Consider the following 18226-nt stretch of genomic DNA (forward strand, 5'->3'; position numbering starts at 1 on the left):
TGCCGCTCCCTCACACCAGGGATGCATTTCAGCCTGTATGAGCAATGAAGGGTGCTTATGTGATCTGCAAATGGAGCTTGAGAAATAGGAAGAAAAAGGGTGTTGCTTCTGTTAGTCACTGCATCTGTCCAGTGCTCTGAAACTATTGGTGCATACCTGGTGCAACATCTGGATAAGAAAGCACATGGAGTGTGTTCCTCCTGCAATATATAGTGCTCCCATATTACCATGAATGACCAGAAAATACCTAGAGCACCTCTCCATAGCCTTTCTGATGTTGAAGAGCCACCTTTATATTATGTTTGAACGTTCTGTGGAAGTGGTCAGCACAAGGGTTTCGAGCGAGGTGATGGCACTTCGGAGTTTGGACAGACGTGTCTGTGCACTGTGTATCTTCCAGACCAGCTTCTGCAGTTAAGTCTGGACTTAACTCCCTGTCCGCTGGAGAGCAAGGTTACAGCATCAAATAGCACACATCCAACACAGAGCAGGGAAACAGTGGAGCTTTCATGGTGCTGGGGTTCATTTGCATCTGACACATAATGGCGCTTTAGAGGATGCTGTCCTTTCTGATCTGTCTGGGGACATTTTTGCCTTTTTAGCTTCTGGGCTCCTAGAGCGATGGCCGAGGAGCTGGACCACACTTGACCAAAAGAAGACAGCTCCATGTTTAATCTAACTATGAATTCCCCTCATTGTTCTGTGATCTTTTACCATTTCTCTTAGGCACGAATCTGTGATTTGATTTTGCCCCTCACCCCTCTTCTCCATGTTTTCTTTCCTCCCTTTCAGATTTGCCGGGGGTGAGATGTGAATCTGAGCTTTGTTTCCCCAAAATAGTTATCTGCTTGCCGGGCAGCCCACAGGAAGTCTCTGCAAGGAAAGGTTAAGGCAGGAAAGGTTAAGTGAGTCCTGAGTGCCAGCTCTCACTGCTTTCCTGGGCTGTGACTTCATGGCAAAGGTGTCAGGAAATGTCTGGACCAGATTAGAGACTTGAGGAATCCTCTGCAAAACAGTTTGCCAGCACTGAGCTGACCTTCCAGGTCACCCTAAGCTTTTTTTTTATGAGTAATAGTAAAGGGAAAGAGATCACTAACAGCTGCAAATGAGGGGGACATCTGGGTGCAGGTTCTTATAGCGTGCAGGCAAAGGATGCGCTCACCCATTGTGAATTAGGGCAGCCTGCTGGAAAGGCAGCTGTAGGTACAGTGTCAGGAAGGAGGGGAAAGAAATCTGCTGAGTTGCCATCCTACATCCAGTTGAGTGAAAAATTTTCGTATTGTGACATTTGTCTGACAGTACAGCTATGTTTTACCAAGGAGTCGTTGAATCAGAGAGTGACACATGAGTTCAGACATCTAGCTGGGCTTTAGAAAATATCTGTGAAAACTGGAAGTGATAAGGGAATGTGTTCTTTCTTCTTTTTATCTCCTTGTCTGATACTATTTTTTTCTTCAGGATTTGTCATTTAGTTTCCTGCTCCCTGCAGCAAACTGATGCAAGCTGGTGCCCATGAGTTATGATCCTGCCAGGAACTGTTATTTACACTTTATCAGGTTTTCTTTCTTCTTCTTCTTCTTTTTTTTTTTTTTTTTTTCCCCATTTCCCTGTTTTCTAAACCTAGCTGGTCCTTGGAGCTGCCTCTGAAAAGATCTTTCTGCAGAAATATGGGATCCATCACCTGGGCAATTTCTGTCTTTTCCAGGAGTCCAAACCTGTTGAAGAGCTTCAATGAGCCCTTTTATCTGTTTTGTGCCGTCCCATTTCAGATGTTTGCACTAAACACACTTGCTTGAAATAAAACATCCTGCGTGAAAGCCTTGGGGAGAGTCCCCCAAGATGTGAGGGGTGCAGAGAAAGCCCTCACCCTTGTGACAGGCTGTTTTCCCTGTTAGCAGTGCTAGAGACTGAGGTCTTAGTTGAGCTCCTGGGAAACTCCTCTACTGGTAGGGTGGAGGCTACCGATTCAGAGTGACTGGGGGTAGGATTCCTGGCAGGGGGAATCGCAGGAGTTGCCGTGCAGCAGCAGGGGATGCTGAGGACTTGCACGGGATGGTGCAGGTTTCTCTGCACTGCAGCTGTTCCCCAGTCCACAGAGGAGATGACTTGTGTGATATTTTGTGGGTGCGTACACTGAGGGAGGAATTGCATCCGTGACGACATGGATATGTCTCCTCCTCTCCAGGATCAGGCCGGCTGAAACTCACTGTCCTTTCGGAAGACAGGCTCCAGATGAAATGGAAAGAGACTGAAGGGAACATCAATGGCTACAAAGTTCGGGTCAAGCCGATGGCAGGTACGTGCTAACGTGTTGGACGTCAGACCCAGCAGAGATTTGTGTGTGAGTGAGGGACTGAGCTCTACCTTTTGACTGGTGGTCTATAGGACTTAAGTGAGAGCATTATTTAGACCTTAAGTTTTTCTCATTTCAAGTGTCGATTACCTGGATCAAAACCTTTTTTTCTTACACATAGTGTGGACAAGAAGCCTTTCTGGCCACCATGAGACCGACCTACAGTGCCACGTCAGTGCAGGCACAGTCCCTCTATCCCTCATTCACAAGAGGGAGATGAGATTCACCCCTCTTCATCCCATGAGAAATCCTGGGCCAGAAAGTGTTGCTTTTTGGGACTGGGAGAAAAAAGTTGGGGAAAGGTCCCTTGTCTGGTTCTTCTGTGGGTGCACCCAGCTCTCCCCCCACCTGCAGGGATATGGGATGAGAAGTCCTTGGCCCCTCGTGTGCGTGGGGTTCTGAGCCCCTGGCTCCCTGCCACGGACAAGCTCCAGCTCTCCCTGCCTGGATACTGATCCTGGTGGTGCTGGAAGGACACTGTGTCCCTCAACAGGGAGCAGTGGTTGGAGCAACCTCAGTCTTGGCTGGCATTTGATTTTCAGTCGCTGCCGCTCTCGGAGCAAGACAGAGGAGAGATAGTGCGTGCGGCAGAGCTCTTGTGATCATCCACCCGCTTTTAGCTTGGCCCCCACCTGTTTTCAAAGCTGGAGCAGGAGGTTTCTCATTCCTTCCTGCTGCTCCCTGGGCCTCAGCTCAGAGAGAGCAGTGAGCATCCCGGGAATGCAGGGAATCCCCGGCACATGCCTGAGGCTTTCCCTCTGCCTGGGCTGGGGAGCTCCATCTGCAGCCCTAGGCATGAGCACAGGGCTGGAGGGGTCAGAAACACATCCGTCTCCACAATTTGAAGGTAGCAGACTTCTTAACCAGAAGATTTTTAGCGAGCTGGTTTGCCTGTGTCCATTTGTTTTGTGGAGCACAGACACTGTGGTGCAGCCATTGGCTGCTGCTTTGCAGAGCTGCCTTGCTCCATCTGCTCGATGCTACTGTCAGCTTAAATTTAAGCTCTAACAGCCTCTGAACTGTGTTTTCATCCCACCTCAGGGGACTCAGAGCAAGAAGTTATGCTGAAAACCAAGACTCCCAAAGCCACGGTTGGGGGACTGAGCCCTACCAAGGAGTACACACTGCAGGTCTACGTGCTCAATGGCTCCCAGGAAGCCCTGTTTGCCAAGAGGAAATTTGTGAGTAAGTAGAGCGTGTCACATTTTACCATTCAGAGAGCTCCTGAGGTGAGGCTCTTGGAGATGTGGCTCATCCTTCAGTTTGCCCTGTAGACTATGGCACAATTGCAGAAGCTGGTGCTATTTTACTTGAAAGGTTTAAAAGGGGGATGGTGAAGACCAAGGAGATGAAAGATGGACCGTGGCTCACACACCTGCCTAGACTGACTCTCTCTCCCTGTTTTTGGTCTTCCTGCAGTAGAGGAGCTAAAAAATGCATCCCAGACAAGAAATAACCGAAGAAACTCAGGAGTTGCATCAGGAAAGAATCTCACCTCTTCAGGGAGCTCAACAGCTGAGCAGAGTGGGGTGGCAGAGGCCACCCCTCCACCCTTGAACACTGTCCTGACACAACCAGGTGGGTGAGACTTCATTATTTTTCACCATCAAATATAATGGAAAGGGCAGACTTTTGATGTGATCCATTACTGATATTATTAGCTCATGAGACTGTTTGCAGCTGTCTTAGGCACGAACCAACACGGTCTCCTCTGTCTAGCTACCTGCTTGCAAATGGTTGTAGGACTTTTATTCTCTCTGAGCCCCTTACACCTCTGTCAAACGTGACTGAAATCAGCTGGTGACTGCAGCAGGGATAACACAGCTAGGGACAATGGAGTTTTTCTCTTTGGAGCACAGTAAAGGACAGAGCTGAAAAGAAAAGGCAGAAGGGGACTCAGCCAAAAGGCTCTGGAGAAACCACAAGAAACCAGCCCAGCGTGGAGTCCAGCGTGACAGGAGCAACACCAACAACCACCAGGTCATCCCAGCGCACTCCTGCAAACCCAGAGCGAGAGCCGCTAGGAAAAGAAAAACCCACGAAAGAGTCACTGAGGCGAGGTGAGAGGGGTTTCAAATGCGTCTTACTCCTTATTCCCCACTGTTTTCCCTAAAGCTCATTGAGTACAGGCCTTCCATCCCACTTTCTGTTGCCAAGATTTTCAAGAGTACAAACGCTGCTGATAGTGATTTTAATTGCTGGGTCATGCTTTGGGGAACTGTCAGGAATCACTGGAGAAGTTTGGAGTTCTGCAGAGCATCATTGGTTTTAAGGCCATCTGGAGCTAGGCCAGAAATTCCTTCCAGATGGTTTAATTTATTGATTTGCCGCTATCTTCTCCATTCATGTTGCCAACTCCCCCTGCTTCTGACAGATCTGTGTAAGAGTTTGTGTTCCTCAACAGACTCCCTAGCCTAGACCTTCCTAAATCTTCAGAAGGGGAGGAGCACACCAGTGATGTTCGTTACCAACCTGCTCCACCTCCTGCACTTGTTCTCTGATCCATGATGATCCTTCAGATTCATCAGCTGGGTTGATGGCAGGGCAGGTGGCTCACAGCACTGCTGAAGTGGTGGGAATGGCCAGAGCATCCTCATTTGGTCCCTTGACACCAGTAGGAATCCATGGCTGTGAAAAGAGATAGGAGAGTAACATCTGCAGCTCACTGAATCTTGATGGGGTCATCTATTTCCCTCTACCAAAGGTGGAATGGCCCCCATCTGAAAAATATTCAAGGAAAATGCATTCCATCAGCAGCATGCCCTATCTTATCCTCTGTCAAACTGCAGGCCTGGGGTGGGGAGAAAGGCAGGGCTTGAGTATCTGGGATGCCAGCAGGTTTTTACGGAGAGATTGGATTTCATATAAAGCCACGAAATAATTGTAGCCCACGGGGGAATCTCATGACGGAATGGAATGAAGCAATCACCTCCAATTTTTGGAGACCTAGGTTAGATAAAAGGGAAGCACTGGGCTGGGGCTGAGATGTAATGGAGCTGACAGCTTGCAGAGAGCAGTGCTTGGGTTAGGCACACACCTCCTGCAACTTTAACCCGCTCGCAGACGCGCAGCTGCACACCACTCAGCCTCATGGTACTGAGGTGGGTTGCCCCTTAGCCGTACGGTTTTCCAAAGATGCTGGGATGCGTCAGGCTGGCAGATGGTTCAATCGACCATCTCCAGACAAGGTCTTACACTGCAGGTTTGCTTTTTAGCTTAAAACCAAAGCAGTTTTTCCTCTTTTACAATTACTCCTCTCAATATCAAACCTTTCCCTCCACCAGGTTCCCAGTTTCAGTGTGACACAGCTGCAAAGACTGATATTGTTCTGCTTGTGGATGGATCCTGGAGCATCGGACGCAACAATTTCAAGCTCATTAAGGAGTTTCTGAGCAATTTGATTTCCCCTTTCAGTGTTGCCCAAGACAAGATAAGAGTAGGTAGGACACTTTCCTGTTTCCTGACTTCTGGGAGTCCGTGTCTGAAGGAGCCTTGGCCTCTGCTCCTGTGATTATGTGCTCCTCATGAGGAGCTTTTGCTCCTTTAGCTTTTACTCCATTAGGGTGGGGTCCTGCGAGGCTCTTGAGTTTTTCCTACCTGGTAGCAAGCTCTGGTCTCTACTAGTTGTAAGCAATATCTGCATGGTGAGCAGAAGTGATGCGTCCTGGGCAGCGCTGTATTGGGCATTGATGCTGAGACACGTTTGGGATTTGCTGCTTGCCGCTGTCGAAGTGTTCAGCTTCCACAGCACTGAGCAGACAGATGCGGTGGCAATGCCACACTGGAGCTGCTTTGAGTCCAGCTCGGTATGATGCTGCTTCCAGTCCTGAGTGATGCTAACACTGGCCAGGCTGTACGTGAAACAGGACAGCATAAACCCTTCCCACTCCTTGCAGCTGAGTAGTTTGACCTTGATTAAGACCTTATTGATTAAGCTCTTATCAATTCAGAATTCACGAAACCCACTGAGACCCTATCAAATGCTTCAGAGCCTCCCTAAAGCAGGTCTCCTCTTGCACCTGACCTTGCTTTGCACGATGCTGATAGTTCTTGCTTTGTAACAGGGCTGTCCCAGTACAGCAGCGATCCCCGCACAGAGTGGGATCTGAGCGCTTACTCTACGAGGGACCAGGTGCTGGAGGCTGTGAGGAATTTGCGGTACAAAGGTGGCAACACCTTCACAGGTAACTCCACCTCACAGGTCTCTGCAAAATGTTCTGTGCGGCTGCAGCAGGGGAAGCCGCTCCCATGGGATGACCTGTGGGGACCAAGGCCGCTGAGGGCAGAGAAAAGATTAAGGTGGGGGAGTCATCTGTGAGACTGTAGGACACCATCCACCTCTGCTCCTCCCCAGGTTTGGCGCTGACCCACGTCCTGGAGCAGAATCTGAAACCAGACGTTGGTGCCCGGCTGGAGGCTGAGAAGTTGGTAATCCTCCTGACCGATGGGAAATCCCAGGATGATGCCAACCTGGCTGCTCAGACCTTGAAAAACCTGGGCATAGAGATATTTGCCATTGGTAAGACCAAAGCCATTGGTAAGACCAAAGCCATTGATAAGACTAAAGCCATTGATAAGCTGTAGGACAAAACTAATTCACTTTTGAAGGTGGCGTCCCTGCCCAAAACAGGGAGGTTGGACTAGATGATATCTAAGGTCCCTTCCAGCCTAGGCCATTCTATGACTCTATGAACTTCGTTAGAAGCGTCCTGAGGCTGTAAAACCAAGGTAGTGGGTAAGACCTCATTACACTGTGGCTAAGAAGAAAATTAACTCATTTATTCAACACAGGCAGTGTCTTCAAATGGGGTTTTGTTTATTTAGAAAAAAAATATTCATTCAAATGAGATATTTCACACCTCCATCCATAAAGACCTTTGTGCACCTCGGAGACCTGTGCCATGAGAAAAATATTCTCAGCTGCAGATTTAGGCAGCAGAACATTGTATGGGGGAGGGCAGGAGACCTCCTTTATAATTACTGTCTCTCACAACTTTCCATTTCTCTGAATAATAACATTATCTGCTCTTTGCTACCCAGCAGCAATAATGAGACATAAAATGGCCTTGAGCAGCTCTGTCCTTGATGACTAAACAAGTCCACTAGACTAACACATAGGCAATAAAGTTACATAGAAAACTCACTTAAAGTTGCAATCTCCAGAAGTTTAAGTGCTAATTTATCTTGGGAAGACAGAAGCAAGGGTTTATTGCATAGGGTTATGTAGCTGTGGCTGGCACTGTGATTCCTTTCATGGTCTGAGTGGAGATGCTGAGTCTCAGCTGTGAGTTGTGTAGCACAACAGCTTAGCATCTGCGCTCCTCAACCCCCTTGGAGATCTGCTCCTGGCTGGGGTCTTTGCCTTTCTTCTCTGGTTAGAGGAAAATCACATTGTTTGGTCCTTAGACATCATGACCTGAGTATTAATCTCAATAGCACCCTAGTTCTTGCTGCAAGAGAAAGACAGGAGGATGGCAAAGCTCTTCAGGTAACGGACTTAAACTTGAGAAACCAGGTGGGATCCGTGTCTGATGACAGTGCTGCCCAAGCAATGCTGGTGTGGTCCTGAGCCTAGCACTGGGAAGCAAAATAAGTTGTATCCTGTGGGGCTTGGTCTGCAGGGGGTTGATGAGGGTGCAGAGGAGTAGGATAGCAATGGGCGTTGCTCTGTGATGGTGAAGTTCTGCTAAATAAATGGCCTGCTTTTTGCTCACCCCTGACACTCTCGAAATGCAATGTGATGTTCTGATGAACAGCAGGCTCTCTGTGGGGAATGCTGGCACCTCATAAATATAAAATTGTTGTTTATTCATTCACTCATTCCCCCATTTATGCCAACTGCCTCTTAGGGTGAAAAATATCTGCCTTCCTGGTAGCAAAGCCTGCAAGTGATGAGGAGGCAGGAAAACAGAAGAAGGATTCACTAGGCTGTCTCCAGGCCACAAAAGACCTTCTGAGCCTGCAGTATTGAAAGCCCATCCCAGGCTGGGCTGAGGCTGTTGCTGCAGGAAAGCCCAAGGCTGTTCTCAGACACTACCACCCCACTGGAATGACTGGGAGGCTCTGCTTGGAGAGCAGGATGACTGTGGACCCATCCTGCCCCTGAGCAGAAAGTGCAGAGGCAGGAGGCAGAAGCTGCTTCTTTCTGGGGATTTTTCTCAGTCTCGTTCTCTGGTTGCAGGGGTGAAGAACGCGGATGAGGCAGAGCTGAAACAGGTGGCCTCGGAGCCACTGGAGCTCACTGTGTACAATGTGCTGGATTTCCCCCTGCTGAGCTCCCTGGTTGGCAGGCTCACCCGGGTCCTGTGCACCAGAATCAAAGAGAAGAGCAGCAAGGAAAACACAGGTGAAGTGAAAACTTCCTTCTGCTCACCATCCACCATCCTTGCCATCAGGATTAACCCTTTCTCACACCTTTCCCTCCATGAGCTCCACCACCCTGTCAGCACCACCCGACTCTTCTTCTGCAATGCTGATCTCCTTGCTCAGCCCTCTTGCTGCTTGGCAATGGTCCTTGCCACGTCAGCGTGTTGGCCAGTACCTCCTGCGATCATTGTCTTCTACAAGACCTGCTGGGTGAAGTTCTTCCACTGTCGCTCTGCTTCAGACTCCTTTCTGTTTCTAACAAGTCACAGAGAGACGTTGCCTGTAGATGTTTCCATTCTGATGCTCTTGGTTTAGTTATCTGCTTTTGGCCTGTGGGCCAGTGCAGGCAACAGCCACTTCTATGAGGGGTTTCGATAACTCTTGGTAGATATAATCATTTAATGACAGTAACTACTATTCTAGGAAAGAGGGGCTTTCTTTGCCCTCTTCCGTGATCATATGGCATGATAAATGTGTTGTAACCATCTCCTTTTCTGAGTTTCTTCCAACCAAGAGAAGGCAGAAAAAGCAAAAGAGCTAATTTGAGAATGTATGAGGGGAAGTGTATGGAGGAAATGTGGAGGTAGGAAGAGGAGATGATAAAATATCTGAACTCCCTTTTTTTTCCCCTCCACATTTTACTTTAAAGGGTGGATCTCTAGGGCAATTTCAAGTTAACAGCCCATTTCTCTCCTTTGCTGGAGAGCAGCCTGTATGATGAACACTAGACTGAAGAACAACTCCAGCTGTTAGCTTAAATCCTTAGGAGAATTATTGTGTACATATTTCCATCTCTCTTTGCTCTAAAACTGGCCTAAAGAGAATGGGAAAGTCTAACTTTCAAGCATACTTTCATGTTAGTGCTCTAGAGATTCATAGACATAAATTTATTTATCCTTATTAATTTGTACTACTCTGGTATAATTAGACATTTTTCAAAGGTGCAGATTAGACTGAAGAAAGCTGGGCTGCTCCAAGAAGAAACCCAAGTAACTTCTGCTCCTTCATTGTGACAAATTTTTCTGATTGTGAAAAGTTGGATCATCTTTTGGATGCGCACGAAAATGCAGAATTGTGTTTAAAAAAACATTTCCGACATCCATCAACATACACAGCCTGTTCTCTACAGAGTATTTGTGTTGTCTGTATGTCCAGTTTTTAAATATTTATTTCAGAGCAGTTTGGAACAGTTTCTATGCTCTGTAGGGAAGGAGACTGTAACTTGACTTGAAAAATATCACTCATATTTATGAGCTGGAAAGTACATTTGGCATGAGAAGTCCGAATCTAAGAAAACAACTGTGTTTTTAATTCCTAGGCAGCGTTGTGAAAGATATCCCTGTGAACACAGGGCCCCAGATGAGCCCAACTGACCTTAAAATATCAGCTGTGACCTCGAAGAGCATGCACTTGACCTGGAGTCCTCCTCCGAGACCACCAAAGAAATACCGGGTTGTGTATTACCCATCTAAGGGTGGTATCCCCAAAGAGGTGAGGGATCTTTCTCTGCACATCTGAGACTCCTGTATCTTCCAGATGGTGCTGGGAATTTAAGTAGACTTGTGTAGACAAAGAGAAGTAGGCAGAGGAGTGGTTCTTGAGGGACACGGCTAAAGCCAGAGATGAAATTACGTGCACACTGTGTGTAAATGTGATCAGCTGATGGGATGACAAGGTAGAAGAGGACACCCAACATATATCATCTTGCTAGAAATACTGCAAACCATGCCAATGCTGATTTTTCTCTTAGGCAGCGTTATTCCCTCCCTAAAGCATCTGTTTTGACTCAACGAGGACACTGAGGTACACAGAGCTGTCCCAGGATGCTCATCTGGGATGGATATGATTACAAAAGCAAATCCAAATTGTTGATGGATTGATTCCCTTCTATTTCAGTGAGAGCACAATCAGAGTCTTGCACTTGGTGTTTGCACAGATCCCAGCCTTAGAGGACTTATGGCCTCTTACCTCTCTATTTTGGGGAGATGCTAGCTGGCACAAAATTCAGAGTGCAACTGGACTTCGTGTTTCTGGGCACAGATCTGCCACAAAGAAGCCACACGTGCTGGTGAAGTCCGGTTCAGCCATTTCTTTGCTGAAGAGAAGCAAGCACCTCCTTGTCTTCCTGACCGCCTTCCTTTATGTTTTCAGGTGGTTTTAGACGGAGCAGTCTCCTCTTTGCAGCTTTCCAATCTCACCTCACACACGGAGTACCTGGTGTCGGTGTTTCCTATTTATGACACGGTTGTTGGGGACGGGCTGAGAGGCGTCACCTCCACATGTAGGTCGTGAGTAGAGAGTTGTGCTGGTGCATGGTTATGATGGGTGGGCAAAGCTTCTTTGTGACCAGCCCAGAGTGGAGCCTGGCACTGTGTTTTTCCCCCTCCTTCAAGTTCAGCCTGTCTACAGCTGCCTTCATCTGTGGAGATGTTCGGAACTTGACCAGGCAGGACCCCGAGCAACCTGTTTTTTTGAGCAGTAGGTTGGATCAGAGAGCTACATCACTCTGCAAAGGACATCACCGATGTGGCACCAACGCACCGTGCAAGAAACACCTTGCAACCCCTTGCTGCTTTTTTATCCTTGGACTCCAAGTGATCCAGACCTATTCTCCGTAAACTGGCAGCTCCACTATGTTAGATGTGGGGCAGATGTGCACCAGCTTGCACTAGCCATTGCAAAGCCAGGTCTCCTCTGGGGTTTGAGTTGTCGCAGGCTGCATACGCTGAAAATATGTCATTCTGATTCTTTTTTCCCTTCAGTGCCTTTATCCTCCCCTCGCTCCCTGCGTGTCTCTGAGCTGAGCCACAACAGTATCAGGCTGAGCTGGAAGGCAGCCCAGGGAGCCACGCAGTACCTGGTGCTCTGCTCTGCAGCCCCCGATGGAGCAGAGGACTATACGATAGAGGTAGAGTTTGTGATAATAATGATAATATCATTTTTTTTTGCCTGGGCTGATTTTACTTCTAGCTCTAACCTTTGTGAATTGGTATGCCATGCTTAAAAATGAAAAAAAGTGTCCGTGTTAATTGTCAGCAACGTCTTTCATGGAAAAGTTTTTTTATTTTTTTGTTTGCTTGGAGTACCTCAAAGCGATTTGTAACTGCGAGGGTTTCACACAGGAAATCAAGGCACAGGGAGAGAACTGACTGCCTTATGGGGTTCTGGAAATCCAGGCTCTGAACTGTCATCTCTGCAGCCCCAAGTGTAATCGCTGTATCCTTGAGGCTGTACATAAATATCTTTATTGTGTTTATTTTAAAACGTTAATTGAAAATTTGTTAGGGGAGTTTTCACTGACCTCTAAAATCAGACTTAAAACACTGCATGAGAATAAAACAATGGTTGATGAATGGAAAATCCTTAGAAACAGCTAAGAACACTTTATTGTGTGTGCATTTTAATGAGCTATCTGGAGTACCTGTGGGCTGAAGATTTATTTTTTTTTCTGAAAAAAAAAGGGGGGAACACATATTGCCTCTTTGACTCAGATTCGCCCCTGAATGCTCAGCAGTAGGAGCAATTGCAGGATGGTTTTCAAAGCAGAGCAGTTAATGCTTATACTCTGCTTTTAGTGCATAATTATATTTGGGGTATTTTGGTCGTTGGCTTTTGGGTTTTTTTAAGATTCAGAACATTCGAAGAGATGCCAACATTTAAAATTGCATCTTAGCATATTAGAAGATTTCTGCAGTTACCTGACCTACTGGCTGTGAGAGAGCAACGCTCTAAGGCTACAGAGTGTCTGCAAAAACAGACTTAAAGTGTTCCCAGCCCGTTATGAAACCGTGCTCTCTTATGTGCAGCCTCATAGAGTCTCTGGAGCCCGTTCCTGCAGCCAGCAGGCTGTGGGAGGAGAGCTGTGGCCGTGCGGTGCTTGCGGCAGGTGGCAGCAGCCCGGCTGCTGTGGGTCCGATCGCACCAGGCAGCTCTTCTGCAGGAGCTTCGTCTGAGCAAAGCGAGATCCCCTCTCTCACTTTCCCCTAATCCAGCCCAGAACAGCATCAGCAGCATCGTTTTTTCTGTAAGAGACTTACACCTCTGCAGATGAGGGAAGGGAAAGGCAATGTGTGCCTCCAAGGTGCTTCGTGTCCCTTGGGAAGAGAGGCCAAGCGCCGTAGAGCACCTACTCAAGTGGTCAAGTCCCCTCAGTGTAACCAAAGTGACCCTGGCTGGTGTTCCTGCAAGGTCTTGCTCTGCTGAGGGTGTTGGCAGGTTACCCTAGAGCTGAAGGGTATCCCAAAACATCTCGCTGTTGACAGGTGAAGGTGGCCCAGCCTGAAGTCTTGCTGGATGGGCTGTCGCCCAGCATGGAGTACTCTGTCGCGGTGTATGCGATGTACGGGGAGGATGTGAGTGACCCAGCCAGCATCCAGGAAACCACCTGTAAGTGGGGCTGCTGCTTACTGAGTTGTTATTAAACCCTTAAGGCAGGAGAGAGGTGTCAAACGAGGTGCTTCCCATATTGTGCGTGTGGCTTCTAAACACGCTGCCTCTTCCCTGACTGATCTTGAGTGAGTATTGGTCCCCGAGGAGATCTCTAATTGCACGGTGAACTGCGAAAAAGGAGTGATTTTCCCCTGGTAAAAAAGTACTCCTGAAAGAGCTGTTCCCTGAGGTCTTTGTTGTCTGGGGAGAAAAAGGGAATTATTAGAAGTTTCTTCACCTAAAGCCCAGGTAGCCTTTCATGACATCCCAGAGATGGGTATGCTAGTGACATAAAGAGGATATTCAAGGTGGAATCACCTAAAAGCAATGGTGGCACTGCCATTGTGCAGCTTGGGAACCTCAAGAGTGCTGTCACTAACTGTTGTTGCAGTGGCCTTGAGTCCTCCCAGATACCTGAGCTTCTCTGAGCTCAGCCACGCGTCCGTGCGAGTCAGCTGGGAGGCTGCGTCTGCGGCCGTCAAAGCTCACCGCGTCACCTATGTTTCTAGCAGAGGGAGCAACGCTGGTGAGGTGAGTCTTCAAGGGGCTGGTGGAAGGAAAAGCAGCTTGGGAGGTCAGATACTGCCTTGTTCTCCTACAGCTGCACGGTTCAGGGAGGGCTTATCTGCTCAAGTCTGAAATGGACCTTTGGATGCGGTTGCCACCTACATGCTAACTCCTCTGCAGCTGTATCTAAATCTTAGAATAGTTTGGGTTGGAAGGGACCTTTAAAGATTATCTTGTTCAAATCCCCTACAGTAAGCAGGAATATCTTCAACCAGATCAGCTTTCTCAGAGCTCCGTCCAAACGGACCTTAAATGTTTCCAGAAATGGGCCATCAACCATCTCTTTGGGCAATCTGTGCCAGTGTTTCACCACTGTCATCATAAAAATATTCTTCCTTTTATCTAGTCAGAGTCTACCTCCTTTTAGTTTAAAACCATTACCCCTTGTCCTATCACAACTGGCCCTGCTGAAAATCTGTCCCCATCTTTCTTATAGGCTCCATTTTAGTATTTAAAGGCTGCAGTAACACCTCCCTGGACCCTTCTCTTCTCCAGGCTGAACAACCCCAACTCTCAGCCTTTTTCATACAATGCTCATACAAGTCCTTCCCTGCAGGTGGATGTTCCTGGCACTGCAACATCCACTGTTCTGAGACCTTTGTCCTCCCTCACCCAATATTTCATCAGTGTCAGATCTACATATGATGAAGGGGACTCCTTCCCAATCACTGGCAACGTTACCACCTGTAAGTAGGGAATCAAACTGCTTTTGGTCCCAATAACAGGTGACAAAGTTGACTTGTGTGTGTCTGAACTGGAATATTTTGAAGCTCGTGGCCAAAACCTTTGCACAAAACCAAGATTACTGTTGTTCTTTGTGTGTGGAATATGCCCAACCACGTAATGTTCAAAATGAGGTGGAAGGAATGAGGAGAGGAAGCAAATGAAGAAAAAGTATGCTGTGTCACTTTGCTCTGTCCTTGACAGCCCTCCTAGCTTTCTCCCTTTTACATGTCCTCTCCACAAATGAGAAAATCCTCCTTAATTAGGGCTTTAAAAATAATTTACCCCTCTCTGTCCTGATGGCTGTTGTCATATGGGTCTGAAGAAGTGAAAAAGACGGGCTGATCTCAGACATCTGCCTGGTTGATGTGTTGCTCCCCAGCCATCTGCTCCCCACCTTGGCTCTGACAATGCGCTGCCAGTGCCTGCACGTCAGCTCGCTTCCCTTCTGCCTCTCTCAGTAAAGGTCCCTCCGCCGCGTGCGCTGAAGGTTACCGAGCTCTCCGGGAACAGTCTCCGACTGCAGTGGGAAGCTGTCGCTGCCTCCGATGTGGTTGTCCATCAGATCAAATGGAGCACAGTCAGTGGAGACAAGCCTCAGGAGGTATGCCCCGCCCCGCCCCAGCTCTGACTAGGCTGGGATGGCTTTGTGCCTGCTTGATGGCTCTGACATCACCTGCAAGAGTGGCGTAGGGCGGTGTAAAACTATTCAGGCTGATGCACTCAAACAGTTCAGTACCCAGTCAAAGGAGCCTATGGAAGAAGACAGGGTCTGTCTCTGTTCAGAGGAGCAGTCACCTTGAGTGCTGGAAGCAGTGAAGGGACACTGGGATGGAATCCTACAGGCTTTGGGAAGATTGCAGAAGTGTTCTGGGAAATCTCAAGGATGAAATTCAATAGGGACAAGCAGAAGGTACTAAGCTTAGGCAGGAATAATTAACTACAGGTATACAGGATGTAGAACAAATAGCTAAGAAGCAACTCAGTAGAAAAAGATCTGGGGTTGCAGAGCATCACCAGCCCACAATGTCAAGTCATTGTGGAAAAGACAAAGATAATAAATATTTATAACTAGAGGTATCACCTCTAAGGTGAAACAATTTCTGCTTTCCTTAGTGCTGGTAAACGCTGACTGCTTTGGGGATATTGCTCTTCAAGAAGGATGAGGTCCAACTAAGGACCCCACAGAGGAGAATGATGAGAGACGGGAGTGGTGCAGGAGAGGCAGGGATGGGCCAGGTGACCTCTTCCATCTCAAGCCCCTGTTTGTAGTGTGAGTGCAGGCACCAGTGTAAACGGTGGTTTAAATACACGAGTCTCATGCAATGCTTCACATCTGGGCTGGAGTAGGGGTGTGTTGGAGCTTCTGTCCCCAGTGTGTGTAAAAGCTGGAAACTGAGCAAAGGGATTTCATGCTCCAGGCAGGTCGGCTGCCTGTGTCAGAGCACTGCACTGTGGTACTGACATACCTGCTCCAGATAACTGGGCAGCAATGCATGGGCCTCTACTCTGCATTAATCAGGCTTGAAATTTTGCCTTTGCTTAGGTGTGTGCAAGCCACAACAGCAGACTTTGTCCCCAAAGCCCAGGGCCAACTCATTTGTGCCTACAGGCAATCTGTGAGCCAGACACTTGGATGGCATGACGGAGCTTGGCGATGCCTGGGAACTCGACTGACTCATTTCTTCCCCTGCTGCAGCTCTCCATCGCTGGAAATGTGGCAACTGCTGTCCTGACAGGCTTGCAGAAGAACACCGACTACAAAATATCCATCTGGGCCTATTACAAAGATGGTGCTCGAAGCGACACTGTTTCTGTTCAGCACAGGACCAGTAAGTGATCAGTGCTTTATCCACAGCCTAAGGATAATAAACAGGATGCCTCAGAGCCCATCACACACCAGCAGCTCAGATCTGGTTATCTCCAGCTCTGCAAACTCAAACCTGAATGTCTCAGAGGGCCTGGAGATATTTTGCTCTCTGTCTTAAAGTGTTTTGAATTTGTCCTGAGAAGAACAGGCTGGACAAACCCAAGCAGGCTGGTGCATCTTATGGGCATCTGACACCCTTGCAATGTGTTTCACGTAGAATACGCTGCTTTCCCCCTTCTGCTTTTGTGTAGTGTCCATGGATGCAAATGAATTGGCTTTCTGTCGGGTGTTCAGCTGCCTAATGAGTGTTTCCTGTTAGTCAAATATTTTCTGTTAAGGAGGGTGAGGATTTCTTCGTCTACGTCATTGCTGAGCTGAGCTTCATCTGAAGGCGCTTACAAAAATGAGAGAGAATCCTGCAGGCATGCTCTGCCTTTGGAAGCATTATCTAAATCTCACTTTGTACAGGCAGGATATGAGGTTAAAAAGTGGCACTCCCAGAGGTCCTCTTAATTAATATTGCCTGTAAAATGGCTTTGTTGGCAGGGAATGGAACACAATTCATTCAACAGCAGCAGTCCTCTCCTCCTCCATCTCTCAACTCTCAACCTCCTTTGCAGAATAAACTCATTTAGACCAGTGCTGAGCTGATGAAGCTCGGAGGAAATGGCAATCTTGGAATAAGAAGCTCGGATTTTATTAATAATGAGAAATAATAACATTTGTTTATAGAAAAAATGGCAAGTGCCTAGGAGCTGCGTACTGACAAGGAAAAAAAAATAAGCTTCCTACAGGTATATAATGACAAAAGGACTATTAGATCTGTTTAGAGGGTTTGGAAAAATGAATGGCTGCATTTTAAGCCATGAGCTACAAAATGTCAGAGGAGCTCCCTCAGCCCACTGCAAATGACACGCGCCGCTGCCCTTCGAGGCATATTTGAACAAGACAATCCTTGCTAGTGTTGACACCCTGATGGGACGTGGAAGGCAATTTGGCTTCTGCTTGTCAGCTGCTGTCCTTGTTCAGGAGCAAGGATGCCGTAGGGATGTCCGGCTTTGCCTCGCAAAGTACTGAGAGAACTTTGACCTGCAGCTGGGCAGCCCAACCCAAGCCCCGGTGCCCGGGTGTCACTGGTTGGTTTGTACAAGCAGTCAGGGCGGTGCCACATGCTCCTCAAGGCCAATATTTGCATGTGCAATCAATGTCTTTGACGGTGATTCTCTCTTTTTAATGTTTAAAGTAAAGAAGTGCCCACAGGGCAGAAGTGGCACAGGAGAAGGGGTGGCTGGTGGCTTCCAGGAGGCAGTGCTGACCTTGGGCGATTCTGAGGAGACTTGTGGACGCCAGCAGATTGAATAAGGCTTGTGCGATGGATGTAAGCGGAGATGTGGCTCCAGGCAGGACTCTGGGGAATTCTGGCACGTGGTTGTACCTCAGATATTTGCTGTTTCAAGCAAAAGTTCCCGTCTTGTACTGTGCAATCACAAGTGGTTAGGGTGCCTCACAGAGTCACTCTGCATGTCAGAGCTGGTGGATGGTAACTCATTCACCTAGAGCATGGCAATCTCTTATGTTATCTGGAAAATGCCAAACCCTTGGTTTGTTTTTTGAGGCCTCTTCACTCTAATTTTTATTATAAAATGAAATTCTAGGAGCTGAAACTCCAATGAAAGCCATCTAGCTCTCCTCAGGATGGCACACTGGGTTGCAACCAGGTGTATAGCAGTGATTGGGCTGTGCTGAACAAAAAGTTAAGCATTAGAGAACGTTGAGAAACCACTTTTATTCTCATCATTGCTTCTCACTTGGCAATATCCCCTTGTACAGGAGTAGGTCAAGTCATGAAGTTTTTCTTAAAAATGTCTTGGTAGAATTTGCAAGAAACCCTGAAGTTTAAGGGCAGTGGCTGAAGTGAA

At 47.7% G+C, this 18226-nt stretch overlaps 1 protein-coding gene across 1 annotated transcript in view; it reads left to right on the forward strand.

Moving 5' to 3' along the window:
- Nucleotides 1-18226, forward strand: part of COL20A1 (collagen, type XX, alpha 1) — a 44291-nt gene that overhangs the window by 396 nt on the left and 25669 nt on the right. Inside the window, exons 2-17 of the mRNA XM_009869474.1 lie at nucleotides 2186-2296; nucleotides 3395-3538; nucleotides 3773-3931; nucleotides 4213-4413; nucleotides 5638-5793; nucleotides 6418-6537; nucleotides 6708-6872; nucleotides 8535-8699; nucleotides 10038-10210; nucleotides 10871-11000; nucleotides 11482-11627; nucleotides 12982-13105; nucleotides 13539-13678; nucleotides 14271-14400; nucleotides 14899-15041; nucleotides 16137-16269. Of these exons, the coding sequence (XP_009867776.1) occupies nucleotides 2186-2296; nucleotides 3395-3538; nucleotides 3773-3931; nucleotides 4213-4413; nucleotides 5638-5793; nucleotides 6418-6537; nucleotides 6708-6872; nucleotides 8535-8699; nucleotides 10038-10210; nucleotides 10871-11000; nucleotides 11482-11627; nucleotides 12982-13105; nucleotides 13539-13678; nucleotides 14271-14400; nucleotides 14899-15041; nucleotides 16137-16269 (2340 nt within the window). The remainder of the gene's footprint in view (nucleotides 1-2185; nucleotides 2297-3394; nucleotides 3539-3772; nucleotides 3932-4212; nucleotides 4414-5637; nucleotides 5794-6417; nucleotides 6538-6707; nucleotides 6873-8534; nucleotides 8700-10037; nucleotides 10211-10870; nucleotides 11001-11481; nucleotides 11628-12981; nucleotides 13106-13538; nucleotides 13679-14270; nucleotides 14401-14898; nucleotides 15042-16136; nucleotides 16270-18226) is intronic.

This window comes from Apaloderma vittatum, unplaced genomic scaffold, assembly GCF_000703405.1.
Source record: "Apaloderma vittatum isolate BGI_N311 unplaced genomic scaffold, ASM70340v1 scaffold3105, whole genome shotgun sequence".
In the NCBI taxonomy this organism is placed as follows: domain Eukaryota; kingdom Metazoa; phylum Chordata; class Aves; order Trogoniformes; family Trogonidae; genus Apaloderma; species Apaloderma vittatum.